Source organism: Aristolochia californica, unplaced genomic scaffold, assembly GCF_029961685.1.
Source record: "Aristolochia californica isolate CCGP_79_NKW_82.1479 unplaced genomic scaffold, dmAriCali1.0.hap1 SCAF_11, whole genome shotgun sequence".
Lineage (NCBI taxonomy): Eukaryota > Viridiplantae > Streptophyta > Magnoliopsida > Piperales > Aristolochiaceae > Aristolochia > Aristolochia californica.
This window is the reverse complement of record NW_027181782.1, coordinates 877,787-895,620: the sequence shown is the minus strand read 5'-3', so window position 1 is coordinate 895,620 and position 17,834 is coordinate 877,787. Positions and strand designations below refer to the sequence as shown.

At 37.0% G+C, this 17,834-nt stretch overlaps 2 protein-coding genes across 3 annotated transcripts; both read right to left on the bottom strand.

The window, feature by feature from the left end:
* Positions 1-3,727: 3,727 nt before the first annotated feature.
* Positions 3,728-5,906, bottom strand: LOC137944203 (probable ascorbate-specific transmembrane electron transporter 1). Its single transcript, XM_068789782.1, has 4 exons — positions 5,498-5,906; positions 4,669-4,717; positions 4,379-4,578; positions 3,728-4,012 (listed from the first exon to the last, which is right to left on the bottom strand). Exons 1-4 carry the CDS (start codon positions 5,639-5,641, stop codon positions 3,737-3,739), a joined length of 669 nt encoding a protein of 222 aa, XP_068645883.1. The 5' UTR covers positions 5,642-5,906; the 3' UTR covers positions 3,728-3,736.
* Positions 5,907-6,458: 552 nt separating this feature from the next.
* On the bottom strand, positions 6,459-17,834 carry LOC137944216 (DEAD-box ATP-dependent RNA helicase 6-like). Of its 2 annotated transcripts, XR_011110796.1 has the most exons (10): positions 17,189-17,833; positions 11,161-11,221; positions 9,875-10,109; positions 9,170-9,408; positions 8,772-9,023; positions 8,475-8,655; positions 7,584-7,672; positions 7,431-7,504; positions 7,145-7,317; positions 6,461-7,062 (listed from the first exon to the last, which is right to left on the bottom strand). XR_011110796.1 is itself a non-coding variant. In XM_068789802.1 (9 exons), the coding sequence occupies exons 1-9, from the start codon at positions 17,443-17,445 to the stop codon at positions 7,239-7,241; spliced, it is 1,467 nt and encodes a 488-aa protein (XP_068645903.1). In that variant the 5' UTR covers positions 17,446-17,834; the 3' UTR covers positions 6,459-7,238. The 2 variants fall into 2 exon arrangements, 1 of the variants encoding a protein (XP_068645903.1); XM_068789802.1 differs by having other exon boundaries at positions 6,459-7,317; positions 17,189-17,834.

Below are 17,834 nucleotides of genomic sequence, written 5' to 3'. Positions count from 1 at the left end.
CGATTATTTGTGCTTAAAGTGGGCCTCATCAGTCGTGGCCCACTTAAAGAAGGTCAAAGAGGAAATTACAATGGTCACTTTCTACGCGACAAAATGTTAGGGATTGTAGCCCTTTATTACATGGACCCCATCTATGAGGGATTTTGCTGTAATCCACACTTATGTGTTTGAACATTAAACGTGCACCTTGGCCCATTCCTTTTGTTTTTCATTAAGGGTGGTTTGCAATGGAGGAGCATGTTTGGAGACAATGAATCAATGAAGGTTCTCAATTTTCCCATATGTAAGGACCTTCAATTTCAATTTTTATTTTATTTTTTTAAAAAAATTAGGGTTAAGAAAGTCACAAGAAAAAACATTTTTATTAATCCATGATAACCGAAAATTAAATTAGGTTTTTCGGGTGTACAACTTGTCGGGTTGACCGGTGATTTCATTGAAGACCAAAATTTGGAGAAGGAATGTTGAACTCAATCTCTTTCTATTTTCAACAAGTCTTCTCGAACTTAACCTAAGTTTTGTTTGTAGATTCGTCGAAAAAATTATCCAACACAAGTGACTTAATGTCAATTTTACTGGGACGAGCTCACTTACAAAACAAGTTTTTAATTTCTATAAAATTATTTTATTGAAGGTTTTTATTTTCCCATATTTAATCATATGTCATTAATTATATCTACAAAAGAGTTTAATGATTCATTTGTGATGAAAGATGGTTTTTGAGACCGGAGAAACAATAAAAAGACTCAAACATTTACCAGGAAAAGTTGAAAAGTGGAAGTGGTCCAAAAATCCACAAGGGATAACGACATTACGGGTTTGTTTGGAATCCTGCGGAAAAGAAAAGAAAAAAAATGAGAATTTGATCGTTATTATTCCCAAAAATAGTTAACGAAAAGAAGAATTTAATTATTATCTTATTTTTACTAACTATTTTTTAAATAATAATCATCAAATTCTCATTTTATTTTCTAGGGGTTCCAAACTGACCCTAAAGGCCACAAATATCTTCTCTTTCTTTTTCCTTTTGCCTCACTAGTAAAGTATAAAGATAAATTCATCTATTCAGTACCCACTTTAGAAGAAAAACAAGTGGGAGCATAGTAGGGTTCATGAGCTCAAGTAGGAACCCTACAAAAAGCATACCATGATTTACTCTTTAGCTTTAAGCATGCCGGGGCTCTGTACAAAGGGAAAGAGGGAAAGTACATGAGCATCAGTGCATGTGCACCATTAAGATAAAGGGTGAGAGTACTGAAACTGTGGGATGAGTGAGAACTTTAGCTAAAGATGATGAGATTTCTCCAAATACTGATTGAAGCATCCTGGAATCTATGTAGCTATTGCTTGATCCAAATCACTCTGAACTTTGAAGACTGTTCATCTCTGGTTTATCTTCCCGGATAAGATCTCGGATGTAATTATCTCTTGTTGTATTTATCTCTGGTTAAAGCTTAGCGTTTCGGTTAAGATTATCATTGTAAACTGTATAAATATCTCTTAGTGAGTGGTTCAGTTCATCATCTCACACAAACCAGTTACATTTGAAGTGTTTCTTATTGTTTTCCTCTAATCTATTTTTCAGAATGTTTTGAAGATGAAGTAGAATTCTCTCTCTTGAATGGAACAAAGGCTTTTGAAGACAATCCCCATTTTTCTTTTCTTGTTTGACTCTTTAGCTTGATTTTTGGGTCATCTTAATTGGAATGATAATTGAAGAGTAATGCTCTTTAGTCTTTAGTTTCTCAGAAAATAGACCTCCAGAAAAAGAGGTCTCATACTTAACAAGAAAACCCTTCTTTTGCACCTAAACTAACCATTTGTTTTACTGAAACTCATGAATCATTTAATTAGATAAACTAATAATAATGGAATCTCAACTGATTTCTAGGAGAAGTATGCAGCTTTAATGGCTGCAGATCACTATTTAAAACTGGCCAGTGCTCCCTTACCTTCATTGAACTGCACCGAAGAGGCTTCAGGTTAAGAGCACCGAAAGGGAGAAGAAGAACGCTTAGGAAGTTCTTGGGATCTGATGATACGCCCAAAAGAAGGATGAAAAGCTCCATGAAGAGATTCCTACATGTTGGGAGAGGATTTTGAGCGTGACCCAAGTGGGTATTTTCGATCTCTGCGTAGGAAATTCTAAACAAAATCCTTCATTTACATGAGAGTTTCAGAAGAGTTAGAATTTGGTGTTGCCAAGCCTTGGATGCTCTAGATTTTGGCCTCGTAGCCTCAATTCAAGCAATACCACAAAACATCTATGCTATAAAAAATTTCTGGTTACTTGACGAGATCATTAAGAGAAACAGTAAAATGCATAGATAATAGGCCATTATGAATATGGATCGATTTAAACTATTCTTTATCCTCAGAAATGTAAAACGTTTATGGCAATTGACCGGCGGGACTCGTCGTTCATGGGTGCTACCAAGTGGGCGAGATGGGTTCTTATATGGGGGGGAAGAAAGGTTTCTATGGGCGTCAGATCCATGGTTTAGTTGCAGAGAAGGTCAGACGTGGGAGTAACTCCTCGTCTTGATGAGAAGAAAGGTAACGCTGGGGCTTTCTCAGTTTAATTCTCTCGACTACTGCGGTATCGATCGAAAGCGCTACACCGGGCAAAGAGGGTCTGCCAAGAAGAGACGGAGAGTTTTACGTGGCATCCATCATCTTGTCAGCTTTAGAAAGCGAAACTCATGAGATTATTCTGTGAAGCATCTCAGCAGACAAAGGCGTTGAATTGAAGCACAAGGAGACACGAACATGTCTGTTTTCTGTAAGCATTTCCAGTTTGAGTTTTGGTTGTCTGGAGTTGAGTTACAGAAGAATTTTGAATCCATCGGCTTTAGTTGGTAGCGACAGAAGAGAGCCTCCATTGATCAGATGAAATGTCTCCAAAAATGGAGACGAGGAGCCGCATAGCTTGTTGATAGTTCATAATGTTTCCTCTGTCTATATTGTTTGAAATATTTAATGATTCATGCAAATTAACTTAGATTTTTAAATATTTTCTAGTGATTTTGTTATATGATTTTCGATTTGACTCAACCGAGTTGAATTCGATCAAACCCTGACTCGTTTTCTTGACTGTTAAGATGAATCTTTTGATTTTGAGGATCATAATATATGACAGAGTGGGAGTGATAAAACCCATGGCATTATTTTCTCTGCACAATGCATATTAATAAAAATGATCGATTCAGAACTGATTATAATTGAAGTCATAATCATACTATCTTTCATTAATCATTCGAAGTACAATGGGAGCTATTTTATTGAGAGGAGAGATAATTCAAGTTAGGTTTTTAGATCAAACCCTATTTCCAACCAGACCTTGCATGAAGTTTCTGACATTAACCCCACCCCTGCCCTATGACATTGCAAATCTATCCCCACCATAATTACCTAGTTGACCCCCATTAGTTATGAGTTCAAATTTGGTACTACATGTGGGTGGCACATATGAGTATGTGTTCTGATACCATGTGAAATTGGGTCTAAGGTTCATCCTAAAATGGCTAACCAACTTAGGAAACTTTTTTTTTCCAACTAATAAACTTAAAATCTTTATACTCACTAATCCATGTGAAACTCTTCCTTAACAGTTCTTAGTGGAGATCATATTTTTCTACTCTATGTGAAGTGGGAAGGAGGACTGGGATCCTCTTAATCGAACAAATAAGAGAGCAGTCTGACTAATCAGACAAGCTTCAATCTCCCTTAAATCTAATTAATTAACACGGGGTGCAGAAATAGTAGCCAAGACAACAAGAGAACCAAATAATACAACAGCAATAGCATTGAATTTTACTAAGAAAGCCTCAGAGCCATACTTGTCCAGACCAGAGTTGTGGAGGAAAGTGAGCTTCTCCAAAAACCCTAATTCAACAGTAGCCAAGGCTAAGGCGTAGACGAAAAGCCCGAAAACCCTGTGCCATGGGAGAGCTCCACTTTGAAGAGATGGTGTGCCGCCCGGGAAGAAGAAAACAATGAAGCCAAAAATCCACTGGAATTTCAAATGCCAAGATCAAATTAGAGTAACAAATGATTTGGAACATTTTAGACAGACAAGATATATAAACTGCAAAACTTGTGTTAATAACCAAGTAAAAAAGTGGAGCTAACTCCCTTGATACTACATTGTGCATTTAAAACAGCTCCTGCAGCACATAAGAGGATTCATACAGATAATATCTGATTCTCTGAAGGACCCATTAATCTTCCAGAGTTTTGTAGTCATGGTGATCTATTGCCATTTCCACTCACACTGGAAAGGAATCTAAAGAAACATTTTCCAATTGAAGTGTTCCACCTGAGTGAACAACTAACATGGGAGTTATTGCTGATTGATCCATAATTTCCATTTCCATACCTGAATAGAATATAAACAAATGGTACCAAGCCCAAACCAGGAGTGCAAGCTGTACAAGTTAGCAATTCCAATCTCATCGTGGTACTTAAAAACAGCATATATACCCACAGCCCCAAGTACAAGAGCAATAGTATGAAGAACAAGATGAATCAGCTTCTTCACTGCTTTCCTGAATGGGAGAGCCTTATAACTGATTATAGCTGCATTCTACGACAAACAGATATTAGTAATAGATGAGAAAGTAAACTCAGAATCATTAAGAAAGTTCAGAAATGAGTTGTCTTTGTGACCTTCACTTCCAATGATAACAAACCCAATCAGCATTAGCACTGGATGAACCTGGAACACAAAGCTTATGTCATCCCCTCATTCTCTGGCAGATTGAGAGCATCCAAGATTTTAGACAAGATTCAGTAACAAGAGCTGAGAAAGATCATTTTATTTCGGTTCGACATTAATTAGAAGAAACTTCACAATACTAAAGTCAGTTTTTAAAGACTGTTTACTGACTCTTGCATTACATTAGTTTTGCCTTGACCATTTATTCAGCCCTGTTTGGACTCCAAAACGTTTAAAGAAACACCAGAAGAAGACTAATAGTCAACACTCATATAAAAGAAGGCAGAAGAACACAGAGGCTAGCATATATAATGACAACAATGACAAAAAAAGCAGATTCTATAGAGTTGGTAATGAAAATGTGAAGCTACAGATAAAATATGCAGAGAGAAGAAAGGTTACTCTTAAGAACAGAGGTCACTGTTCAGACCAAGATTGTATGGGTAGAAAAAGAAGACGGAAAAAAAGCATCGAAAAGGTAATGGAGAGACATGGTACACGATGAAGAGAAAGGGTGCGATCAACTGGTACTCTTATCCTGTACAATTCCAGTACTTAGGAAGAACCAGTAGTTACATACAATCGTCAATGACCGAAAAGCTAAATGAATCAAGGAATATCAGACATGAGGAAAGACGAACTCAATTAAAGCATCGCAGCTCATTTTGAAGTCTGTTAGAACATTTAACCATTCCCCAATTGCTTCAACGAACTAATAAAAAAACATACACAACAAAACAAAGACTCGTTTAGAAAACCAGAGGCAATTGAAGAAGATACATTGAAAATAAGTTGTTTATTGGTTGCTTTGAAAGCCAATCCCCCACGGTAATCAATGCACCAAACCAACACCAACACCGCCGAAACCACCGCCAGCACATGACACGCATAAGTAAACACCCTCGCATCGATGCCCAAAACCATTTCGTCCTCTTCACTCTGCAACACTCAGAACCAGAACCTCGTTTTTCGAATTCCCTTATCCAGTTAAACTACTACAGACGAACACGATCGCGGGGTCGAAACTTCTCCACGCGTTGGGTATTAAATGAGCTTCTCATGGAGGTCCTACTGCGGATGTCGTGGAGCTCTCTGGATCGCTTCGTCGGGCAGGGATATAAGCTGTCGCCCTTCTCCTGTTTAACGCTGAACTTTCGAAGAGTTTCTTCAACGTCCCCTTCGATATTGAAGACGGAAAACCACGTTGCTCCTCTCTGAAGAGAAACCAAACAAACATTTATAACGAGTGCAGCCACCTGTTTCAGAAATTCGAATATTATATTATATTCGTACAAGACCCCTCCCACCGACGTCGCTGCCCGGCTGGGTTTTACCTCTTTTCCTTACTAACCCGTTATCCTGGTTTCGATTCATATAAGCAATCACTTTTCTCCGTCTCTGATGCTTCATCTAGGTGAGCTCAATCAAGGTCACAACGCAGTGGATATAAAACCAGCTCAAGAACTTACGTTGATTTATTGGGTATTTGAAAAGACTTTTACCAAATTTTATCAAACCCTTCTTTAATTTACACTCGAAATGACTAAAACTACCGTTTAGGGCTACATAACTTGCGCCTACAAACAAAAAATCCCCCAAAGATTTTGGATTCTGAATGGGAGTAGAAGCCGAAAGAACAAAAAGGATGGAGATCTTCACCCTAATTTGGGAGTATGGGAAAGACAACCAAGGCCATATAAAAAGCCTAACACTAGAAATGGAAGATCACCTCGAGTTTTATATAAATTTTTCATGGTATTAGAGCTAGATGTTTCCTAACCTGTAAGGGTAACTAATCATTTGATGTCATTAGGTACAAAGAGGAGTAATTCTAGGGTTAAAGTCCTGCTTTCTTATGTGCTCGATTTTGGCCCTCAATGCTTGCAGTCTAACAGTTACAGTTTCCATCCACCAACACAGGCTCTTACGACAACTTGCAGTAGTTCTGCAAGAAAATGGGGAGAAAGTGGGAAACTGATCAAAAGCATTCTTTCCAAAAGTAAATTTGGCAGCTGTCTGTAAATTTGGTAAAATAGCCAGAGTTTACAAACAAGTCAAGAACAAGATAGCGCATAATAACAACTGAACCCGTTCAACCATCTTTTTTTCTTTTTTTTTTTTTTCTTTTTCGAGAAGCCGTCTACCAAATGAAAATCTAAAAGAAGCTTCAATCTAGAAGTACAAGTTACACATTAGGAAGGTGAGCTCATACAACGACGAACCAGTAATTGTTGTCCAAATCACTAAGCAACAATGTCATACTGAAGTATGCTAAGAACCCTTCTGCAAAATCCCAGTTAGATACTTCGCAGCTATCAAGCTGCAAATCAAACCCAGCATTGGGCCTGAAAATGAAAGACAATCACTATGGGCTGCGGTACACAATAACCAGTGAAGTAAAAACAGCTGCGATCACCAATTTGGTACCTGAAATGGCAGTCTTTTTACAGGCTGATATGTACATGCAGCTGGATCTTTTCCATTTATTCAATGTTCACTCCAGACGTTGGTTCTTCAGAGATCACCTGCAGTAGATGGTCTGGTCTATTTGAGGAGGAATTTGCTTTATTTCGGTTCCCAGCTCTTGTTCAATCCGATATCTGGTCATACAAAATTATAAAAGAACTTCTTGATCAATCAAAGTAAACATTGACATTTTAAGTTCTTCAATAAAAAAGTGAAAAGCGATAAATAAGGGATAAGTATGCCATACAAGTTGAAGCGGTCCTCATAGGTAATCAGATTTACTGCTAATCCAAGATGACCAAACCTTCCTGAGCGACCAACCTGAAATGCATTACTAATGCAGTTAAGCATTGTAAACATATTTTCCAAGGAAAGACACAAACCCTTGAAACCAACATACCCGATGGAGATAAGTTTCTGAGTTCTTGGGAAAATCAAAGTTGATTACAACATTAACAGCTTGGATGTCAATTCCCCTCGTAAACAGATCTGTTAAATCATAAGACCACAGAGTTAACGTTACCAGCTTTTCATTTGTAAATGTATACTCCCACTTACCTAATATCTTCAAATAATCAATCTAGTGACGTTCTAAGATACTGAAGCCCTTAATTTTAGCTTAACATTTCCATGACATGAAGTGCTTCCACAACAACGAGATAATATCTCCAGTTACCCAAGTTTACAATGTAAAATTTGTCACGGATTATAAAGCTAGCTTGTTCTCATTTTGATCAAAATGTTGTAAGGACAAATTATACAGACTATAATGTGTCCTGGATTTTTGGAATCCAGTACAGCAAACCTCACACAAAAGACTCGAGGAACCAACTAACAAAGCTCAATTAGCATGAAACCTATTACATGCACATATAAGAGTTAAATCAATATCACATCAACAGTTTCTTCTTCACCTATATATTAGCATGAATAGCATATTTTTATAACAGAAACACCGGAAACTGAAAGTAGTTTTGACTCATTAACAGTGCAAGAAGAAAACTTAACCAATGTGCACAGGAACATTGTAAGCATCTTCAGAACATTTGTTCAATCAAAAAAATCCAGAATGACGCAGATATTGGTACAGGGAAAAAAGCTAAAACAGGTGACAATGATAATCACTTCCCCACTTCTTTGATGCAATAAACAGTATAAAATAAAAAGAAATGACTCAACATGATACTTAAAAAAGCTAACCTCTTTGACCAATATAAGCTGACCGTACAAGAAACCTTACTACTACAAGTAAAAAGAAAAAGATAGGTGCTGTTAAACATAGACTGTATACCAGTACAGACAAGATTCCTGCAAGCGCCATTTCTGAAGTCATGAAACACTCTATTACGGTGATCCTGTAACATTTTTGCATGAATATAGAAGCAGGAGTAGCCAAGCTCAGTAATTTTCTTTGCCAACAGTTCCACACGATTCACCGAGTTGCAAAATATGATTGACTGGTTAATTTGAAGCTGCATAAAATCCAAATCATTTAATTAAAGATGACAACCAAGAGAAAGAGAGAGAGAGAGAGAGAGAGAGAGAGAGGACAAGAATTTAAGCAGATTCAGTGGGTCAAGTGTGAAACCTTTGAGAAAAGAGTGTTGAGGCAGTGAACCTTTTGTCTTTCCTCCACAAAAGCATAATACTGGGTGATACCCTTGAGAGTAAGCTCATCCATGAGATTAATAACGTAAGTTTTGTTCAGATATCTATCTTTAAAATCCTTGACAGTTACAGGGAATGTCGCAGAGAACATCAAAATTTGCCGATTTGCAGGAACAAAACTAATCAACTGCTCTATTGATGGTTGGAACTCCGGAGATAAAAGTTTGTCAGCCTGAAATTTTGTATATAAACACCTTACCAAAACAATATTGTTTGAATCCAAAACAAATGAAAACTTAAGAAGTTCCATAAACCATCTGGGAAACATGAGATGCCAAATGGAACCATCTTGCATTGGTGAAAGGCAGAGAGTCGTACCTCATCCATAATAAGCATTGAGCAATTTTTGAGGACACAAACACCTTTTTTAGCAAGGTCAAGTATTCTTCCAGGTGTCCCAACAAGTAAATGGACAGGCTGATACAAACGCATAATGTCGTCCTTTAAGCTGGTCCCCCCAGTGGTAACCATAACCTGAATCTTCAAGTGCTTCCCCAGCTCCTTACATACTTGTGATGTCTGAAGAGCCAACTCTCGTGTAGGAACAAGTATCACAACTGAACACATACAATCAATATGTAAATTTTGAATACATGCTTCCTAGAGTGACATGTCATAAAGGAATGATTATCCTTCTTAAATCATAAAGTCGTGAGTAATATTTTCCCCTTTTCTTCTGAATATCTAAAAGGATAAGAACAAATCCATTTTCTTAGTGTTGACTTGAAAGGAAATGCCCTAATTTTCCAGTTCGTCATTGACAAAAAACCACTGCAGTATTTCATAAGCATAAAATGTTCTACAATTTTAAGGGCAGGGAAGAAAATTTTCCATTCAATGTGTGAATCATAACTTTATTTTCATCATTTTCAATTTGTATATGTTCGTCTTGCCCATTAAAACTTTATCCAAGGCTTGGTAACCAATTTGTGCAAGAAAAAAAGACACGATGGACATAACATCTCCATATTCATATAACATGCTCAGAAAATTTATAGAGTTAAGTGAAAGTTAAGTAAAAACCTTGAATGACATTGTAATCCTGATCAATTTTCTCAAGTGCTGGAATGCAAAAAGCAGCTGTCTTCCCTGTTCCATTTTTAGCTCTAGCAAGAATGTCACTACCGGTCAAAGCAATGGGAATACTTTCCTCCTGGATAGGAGAAGGCCTTTCAAATCCCTTTTCATAAATACCCATTAGAAGCTCTCGCTTCAGAAAATAGTCCTCAAATTCATTTCCTTTGGTGGCAGTTACATCCTGGAAAAAGAAGCTAAATTATTTTCGTCCTATCTTGACCCTAGTAACTTCAATTTCACGTGTTCAATTATATCATGGAGCCTAAAATCTTGGTACACAAAACTCAACAGAAAGGAAAATCAAATAAAAGACTAACTTCAAACCCTACTGCAAAGCTAATCTTTCACCCAAATAGTAAATATTTTATGGTTTCATAGCATATGAATCACTTAATGACTAAGATAAGTCAATACTCATTGCATATGCATTTCAAACCTCGTGGAATCATTAAAAAACATCATGGAGCAGAAAAAAGAGTAAACAGAACTACATTTACCAAGCAGAAATGTCCATCGTCCATTTCAAAGTAAAGACAGTGAATGTTTCAGAGCAAGCTACCACGATGAGTCCACTCTCTCCATACATATTGCTCACAATTTAATCATACATACAGGAAAATATATATATATATATTCAATGACCGTGCACCAAAATACACTTGAAAAAGCTCAAGTCTTTTCCTTTTTAGAATGGATTTGTAACCATCATACATATTACCGGGACACAAAATACAGGAGAATTACAGAAAACAAAAAGACAGTTTGAGCTCAGAATCTTTTTCTTTAAAAGTGATTGATTAAGAAACAAAGGAATAAAAAGAGGGAGAAGGAACCCCACAGGCCCGGGGACACACCTCAGAATGTAGAAGCAACAGTAAAACTATAACAAATATAAAAGAAACAGAAAATTGAGGGGGGGGTGTGGTTTATGAAAATCCATGCAAGGTTATTACATGTTCTCATGGGATTACTTTTCTATTTCCCCTAGATCAGTCACAGGGGGAGAGTTATCATGAAATAACTGCATAGTCAGCAGGTTGGTTTGAACTTCTACAAAAATAATCCTGCCAATACTGATATCCAAAAAAAATAAAAAGTGCAGAAACTTTAATGTGAATACTAGCCTAAGTCAACCACTCTTTTCAAGAAGAAAACAGAAGGAACTATCACAATTTCAGGCCATCTTAAAGCACAATACCACAAAAAGTTCAACCGATAGTTTCCATCCATACCTCTGTCCTATATCGTGTATCTTGTGGTGGTAACTTTAGCTTCGCCTTCCAATCTTGAGAACTGAATCCAAAAATTAAAGCAGAAAAAAAAATTAGACAGATACATAATGGATAAAAGAATTGCAAACTTCAACCACTTCAAAAGAACTCAGAAGTAACATGATCCACGTCTAGTTTGGTTAAAAAATCAAGTAAAAGAAAGTACCATGGACGTGAGGAAATACTGAGCATTTCACTCACTTATTGTTTGTATAGATTGTACTTCCATCTTCATTTCAAGCAAAGACAATAAGCACTTGAAGAGTAACCGACGTTAAATTTACACAGAATTTAACAGTCAAATCAAAGTTATTTCATGATTTAATACCTCAATCATACCACTATGTTAAAATATGCCACTCCATTTAATGCACAAGTACCTTAGGACGAGGCTAGATACTCAACAAGAATCGCTTTTTCCCATATAACTGTCTATTCTTTTTTTAAACTTAATGGCCCTTAAACACAGTAAGATCCAAATAAATTAATTTTGAACTAATTAGCATAACAATATGTTAGAAAATACATTCAGGGGCACTTTGGTCATTTTATCCTTCGGGGGTATTTTGATCATTTTACCACTTCAGTGGTTAAATTTTCTTTATGTAATCTTGTTCTGCACTTTAAATTATATCCAAGGTTAAATTTTCGAGGAGATTAAGGTTAATTAAGGGGCATTTTTGTAATTTGTAACTCAAAACACCTATTTAAGAAGTCTGGGAATTTGTACACAGTTCCCAACGAAGCCTTTCAAGCCCTTCAGAAATTTCCTCTTCTCTTTTCTCTGTTTTCTCTCAATTTTGTCTTCTTCCTAGCCCAAATCTTGATTTTTACATGGTATCAGAGCAATAGATCATTGCTGGGAGCATTCTACTGCAGATTTTTCTCATTTTTTTAAGAGGACGGCCTGCTAGAAGGAGAAAACCAACAAGGCTTTGATGCTGGTTCATCACAGTTAAGTTTTTTTCTTCTTTTCTCTGTTATAACCTTTTACTGGTCTTTATGAATCATTGAAGGATTCTTAACACTTTGATTGCCTTAATTGGGTTCCTAATTAGGTTTTTTGAGATCTATGTCACCCAATCCAATGTTAGATGCCTACTTCATCACCCAATTGATGACATCAACCCTAATTGCTACCACTTTGGCATAATATTGGTTGAAATAGCTGTGAATTGCTGGTTATTGGATTGTTTGTGCGCATATCCTGTTTTTGTGCCCTAACCATAATTTTGTGAGTGGGGCCCACCTTGGTGATAAATCTGGAAGTTGACTAGAAGCTTAAATTGGGTATTTTGTGATCAAATATCAGTATTACGGCTGGGACAAGAGAAGTTTATGTCCCAATTAGAGTAAATTCTAGGTTTCATGGAAAGGATACCATCACGATTACTTCCGAAAAATTGACAAGGCCTAATTATCTTAATTGGGCTAAGTCTATCAACATGTATCTTAAGGGTAGAAAGAAGAAGAAGTTTATTTGAGATGATCATCCAATGACTCCAGATGATGATTGGGAGGCAAAGGACAGTCAATTATGACCCTTTTTTTTTTTGAAAAGGATGTATATATATATAAACAAGTGAATTATGACCTGGATAGTCAATATTATTGATTCTACTCTTGAAAATTAGGTGATGAACTGTGAAACAGCAAAGGCTATGTGGCTGTCTCTAGAATCTTTATATGCACAGGAGAGTAATCTCTCTCGAGTTTATGAGTTGCATACAAATTTTTTTTGGGTTGAAAAGAGAAAATTGAACTGTTACAGAATATTATAGTGCATTCCTTGGCATATGGCAGGAAATCAATGTATATCATCTGTTTACTATGAATGAAAATGAGTCGAGAAAACTAGTAAAATCAGTTGTTTGTGCAAAAAAAAATTGGATGGTTTAGGTGTTGAATTTGATGCTATTAAAGCTCAAGTGTTAGTATCAGATGAAATCCCTACTCTCTCTACCACTTTTAATCAAATTATGAGAGCTGAGAAGACAATTTTACCAGGAACAGGTAAAGGAGGTAAGACAATGGAAGCCATTGCTCTTAATGCTTCCAACACTACATCAACCCCTACAGATTCCTTTAGAGGTAGAAATAGAGGCCAAGGTAGAGAGGGCAAAGGCAGAGGAAGAGGTAGAGGCCAAGGTAGAGAGGGCCCAAGCAAAGGTAGAGGTCAAGGTCGAGGTCGAGGTAGAGAGGGCCCATGCAGAGGTAGAGGACGTGGTGATGGTAAGTTAGAAAGGAAGTGTGTTCATTGTGGTAGGAATAATCATTATTCTAACAGATACTGGGTTAAGTTTGGGAAGCCTGCATGGGCTAATTCTACAACTCTTGATTGTGGAAGTGGGAGTTTAGACTCTTTTATGTCGGTCACATAGGGTGCTCCAAATGAGATGCAACAGTAACAGATTGCTAAGCGCGTGGCCCAGATCTTTGTTGCCTCGACCTCAGCATCTATAGCTCATGTTTCCATCCCAGTTCCTAGTTCTACTAGTAATGACTCAAGTATGGCAGCTTATCATGTTAACTCATCACCATCCTGGTTCTTGACTTGGGAGCCTCCAAACACATGTCAAGTATGTTGTCAATGTTTTCCAATTTAAAAGAGTTTTTGTGTGTCAAACATGTTAATCTTGCAGTTAATTCTCTCTCTCTTGTTCAAGGAGTAGGCAATGTTACTCCTGCTTCCTTTTTGTCTCCTCAATTAGTGCTTTTTGTTCCCAAGTTTCCTCTAAATTTGTTATCGGTTAGTCAGCTAGCCAAGTCAATGAGTTGTTCTCTCACATTTTATCTTATTCATTGTGTTTTTCAAGATCTCGCGACGAGGAAGACAATTGGTTCCGCTCATGAGAGAGATGGGCTATACTACCTGGAGAATCATCGACAGAATAGTATTCAACCGTTACATACCGCAAATTCTCCTCTACAGTGGCATTTGCGGCTAGGTTATCCGTCTACAGCAAGACTGACTCAATTCTTTCCAGACTTTCTTTCAAGTTTTTCTTTTCAATGTGAGTCGTGTCAACTGGGCAAACATCACAGAAGTTTATCTCCAGTCTCGTCTCATAAACCAACCATCTATTTGAGATTGTACACTCAGACATCTAGGGTCCTTGTCCTGTGACTAGTCAGTTTGGTCATATGTATTTTATTTCCTTTATCAATAATTTTAGTAGGTGTACTTAGATTTACCTTCTTAAGGAAAACTTTGAGACCTTTGATGTATTCAAACTTTTCTTCAATAAAATAAAATCAGTTTGCTGCTTTGCTTCATATTTTGCGTACTGCTAATGGCTTTGAGTTCATGAGTCATAAATTCTGAATCTTGTGTCAAAAACAAGGAATTATTCATCAGACATCATGTGTCTTTACCCCTCAAAAAAATAGCATAGTTGAACGTAAGAATCACCATTTAGTAGAGGTAACTAGGACAATGATGATACATATGCATGTGCCCAAGCCTTATAGGGGTGATGTTGTTCTTACAACTTGTTTCTATGTTAAAAGAATGCCTTTGTTTGTGTTAGAAGGAAAAAATCCTATGCAGGTTCTTTTGCCGTTCACACCATTATTTGCTATTTCCCTCTTCGTGTTTGAATGTATCTGTTTTGCTTATGTATTTGGATCTTCCAGGGATAAGTTGTATTCCCAAGCAGTTAAGTGTGTATTTTTGGGGTACAAATGTTTTTGCCCGTCTACTAAAAAACATTGGTATCTACTGATGTTACTTTATTTAAGGATGTATCATTCTTTTCCTTTGTATTTTTAGCTTATAATCCTATTGTTTCACCTGAACCGGCACTAGTTATCTATGTACCAGTTGATTAGCCTGTTGGACCATCACAAGCTATCACTGTCAAGAAACAATTACAGGTATATAAACACCAGAAAGAAGTATCACCACCGACACTCACCGAACGATGACACTACTTCATCTCAAGATCCTGGAGGTAATGAATGATCTATATCTTCCTATTGCACTCAAGAAGGGTGTCAGGAAAGGTAAAGGTATGTGGTATCCATTATCTCAGTTTATGTCTTTTTGTTCATTATCTAACTTCTATAAAAAAATTGTTTTGTCCATTTTTACCTACACTATTCCTTTTTCAATGCAGGAGGCTTTCCCGTCTCCTCATTAGAAGCAAGTTATGGACGTTGAAATGGATACTTTAATAAATTGGGATACATGGCAACTGTGTGATCTATCATCTGGGGCCAAAGTTGTTGGTTGCCGGTTGGTTTTTACTATCACGTATAATACAAATGGTTCTATTGAGTGGTATAAAGTTCGGTTGGTTGTCAAGGGGTATACTCAAACCTTCGGTATTTATGTGTTTGAAACTTTTTCGCATGTTGCTCATTTGTCGTTTGTATATATTTTGCTCTCACTTGCAGTGAGTTAAGGGTAGTCCCTACGTCAACTGGACATTAAAAACGCCTGGTGATCTGGAAAAAGAGGTATATATGGAGCAACCTTCAGGATATGTTGGTCAGGGGTAGACACATAAAGTATGCAGACTTAAAAGGCGATTGATGGGCTGAAGCAAAGTCCACGTGCTTGGTTTGAAAAATTCAGCCAGGTTGTAGTATCTATTCAGTTCTCGAGGAGTCATTGCGATCACTCCTTGTTTGTGATGAAAAGGACCTCTTGAATTGTGATGTTTTTGGTTTATGTAGATGACAATATATTATCTGGGAGTGATATTTTGGGTATAGAAAATACCAAGTCTCATTTGTCTACACATTTTCAAATTAAAGACTTGGGACCGTTGAAATACTTTATGGGCATTGAAGTGGCGAAAAGTAAAGAAAGCATTAACGTTAAGTATGTTAAAGATATGCTTCAAGAGTATGGTTTGTTGGGAGTCAAACCAGCTGATACCCTAATGGAAGTGGGACATGATCTCCATGATGAGTAAAGTGATGAATTAAATGATAGAACACAATATCGAAGGTTAGTGGGAAAGTTAATTTATGCAACAGTTACTAGACATGACATTTTTTTTGTAGTAAGTGTAGTGAGCCAGTTAAGGGAAAGTCTTCAGAAAGTACACTTAGAAGTTGTAGAAAGAATTTTGAGGTATTTGAAAGGAGCACCAGGAAAAGAAGTTTTCTTTAGATGTAACAATCATATGAAGATATATACTTTTTCTGATGCAGACTATGCAGGGTACAAACAAGATAAAAAATAAATCTCTGGATATTTTGTCTTCCTAGGAGGTAATTTGGTTCGTTGGCGAAGTAAAAAATAGAATGTTGTAGCCCGGTCTAGTGCAAAAACTGAATACAAGGCGATGACTACATAGTGAGAGAGTTGATGTGGGTTAGGTCAGTCTCACGAGAGGACTAAACATATAGAACTGGATTGCCACTTCATTCGAAAAGCGGTGATGAAAAATGAAGTAGTAACTCTGTTTGTTCGGTCTGGAGATCAATTAGAAGATGTGTTCACCAAAGCCCTTGGAAAGCAAGAATTTAAATCATTATGCAACAAATTGGAACTCCTGGATATATAAGCTCCAACTTGAAAGGGAGTGTTAGAAAATACATTCAGGGGTATTATGGTTATTTTAACCTCTGAGGGGGTATTTTGGTCATTTTACCACTTCAGTAGTTAACTTTTTTATGTAATCTTGTTCTGCATGTTAAATTATATTAGTAGTTAAATTTTCATATACATAGGATGTGTAGTTAGGGAGATATAAGAAGATTAAGGTTTATTAAGTGTATAGACGCATTTTTGTAATTTGCAATTCAAAACACCTTCACCCAAATCTTGATTTTTACACAATAATTTTGCTAAATCACTCACAAGATCCAGAACTTCATCCCCAGAAGCATTAGTAGAATAAAGTATACAAATTTCTAAAAACCACCAGGACATACTAAAATAACATGCACAATACTAACAATAAAAAAAAGAAACAGAAGAAATTAAGCAATTGCAGAAAGGAAAAAGGAATAAATCAAAACAAGTTAAACAAACCTTGAATCCATGGTTTCTGATTGAACAGTTTTCTCCACTTCATTCACGCCAGTATCAGTCACCATCTGATTCCTCCTCAGCCATTGCTGCTGCAGTTGTTGCTGCTGTTGCTGCTGTTGCTGATACTGAAAGGGATTCCTCTGCACGTACTGCTGCTGAGGGGTAGGGTTTCTCGGGTGGAAATTGGGATTCGCTGAGCTCATATTCCCACCACGCCCGTTGCCGATCCCCGGCGGATACCGTCCCCTCGGGTTCATCGCAACCGCTTTTAAAAACTCAGAGAACAAAGAGGAACAAAATCGAATTCGGAGACTCTGATACCAAAGGAATTAACCGATCTACGAGTAAACTAACCCAATGAAACAAAAAATGAAACAGTAAACGAGATCGCTCTCAAGTTGAGAAAAATTACAGGAAACCGTCAGCAAAATGAGCCACCCTCGGAAGATTCCGGAAATTTCGAATTTTCTGGAATTACTAAAGACGCAGAGGGGACGAGAAAGAGAATCGATGAGGATAACGATGAAATTTAAAACGATTGGAGATGAAGAAATCGAATCCGGACATTTGAAGAAGAGTTGCAGTTGCTTTTCTCTATCTTTTTCGCCGGTGCCCTGCTATGCAGTTTGCTCAGAAATGCGAAGGA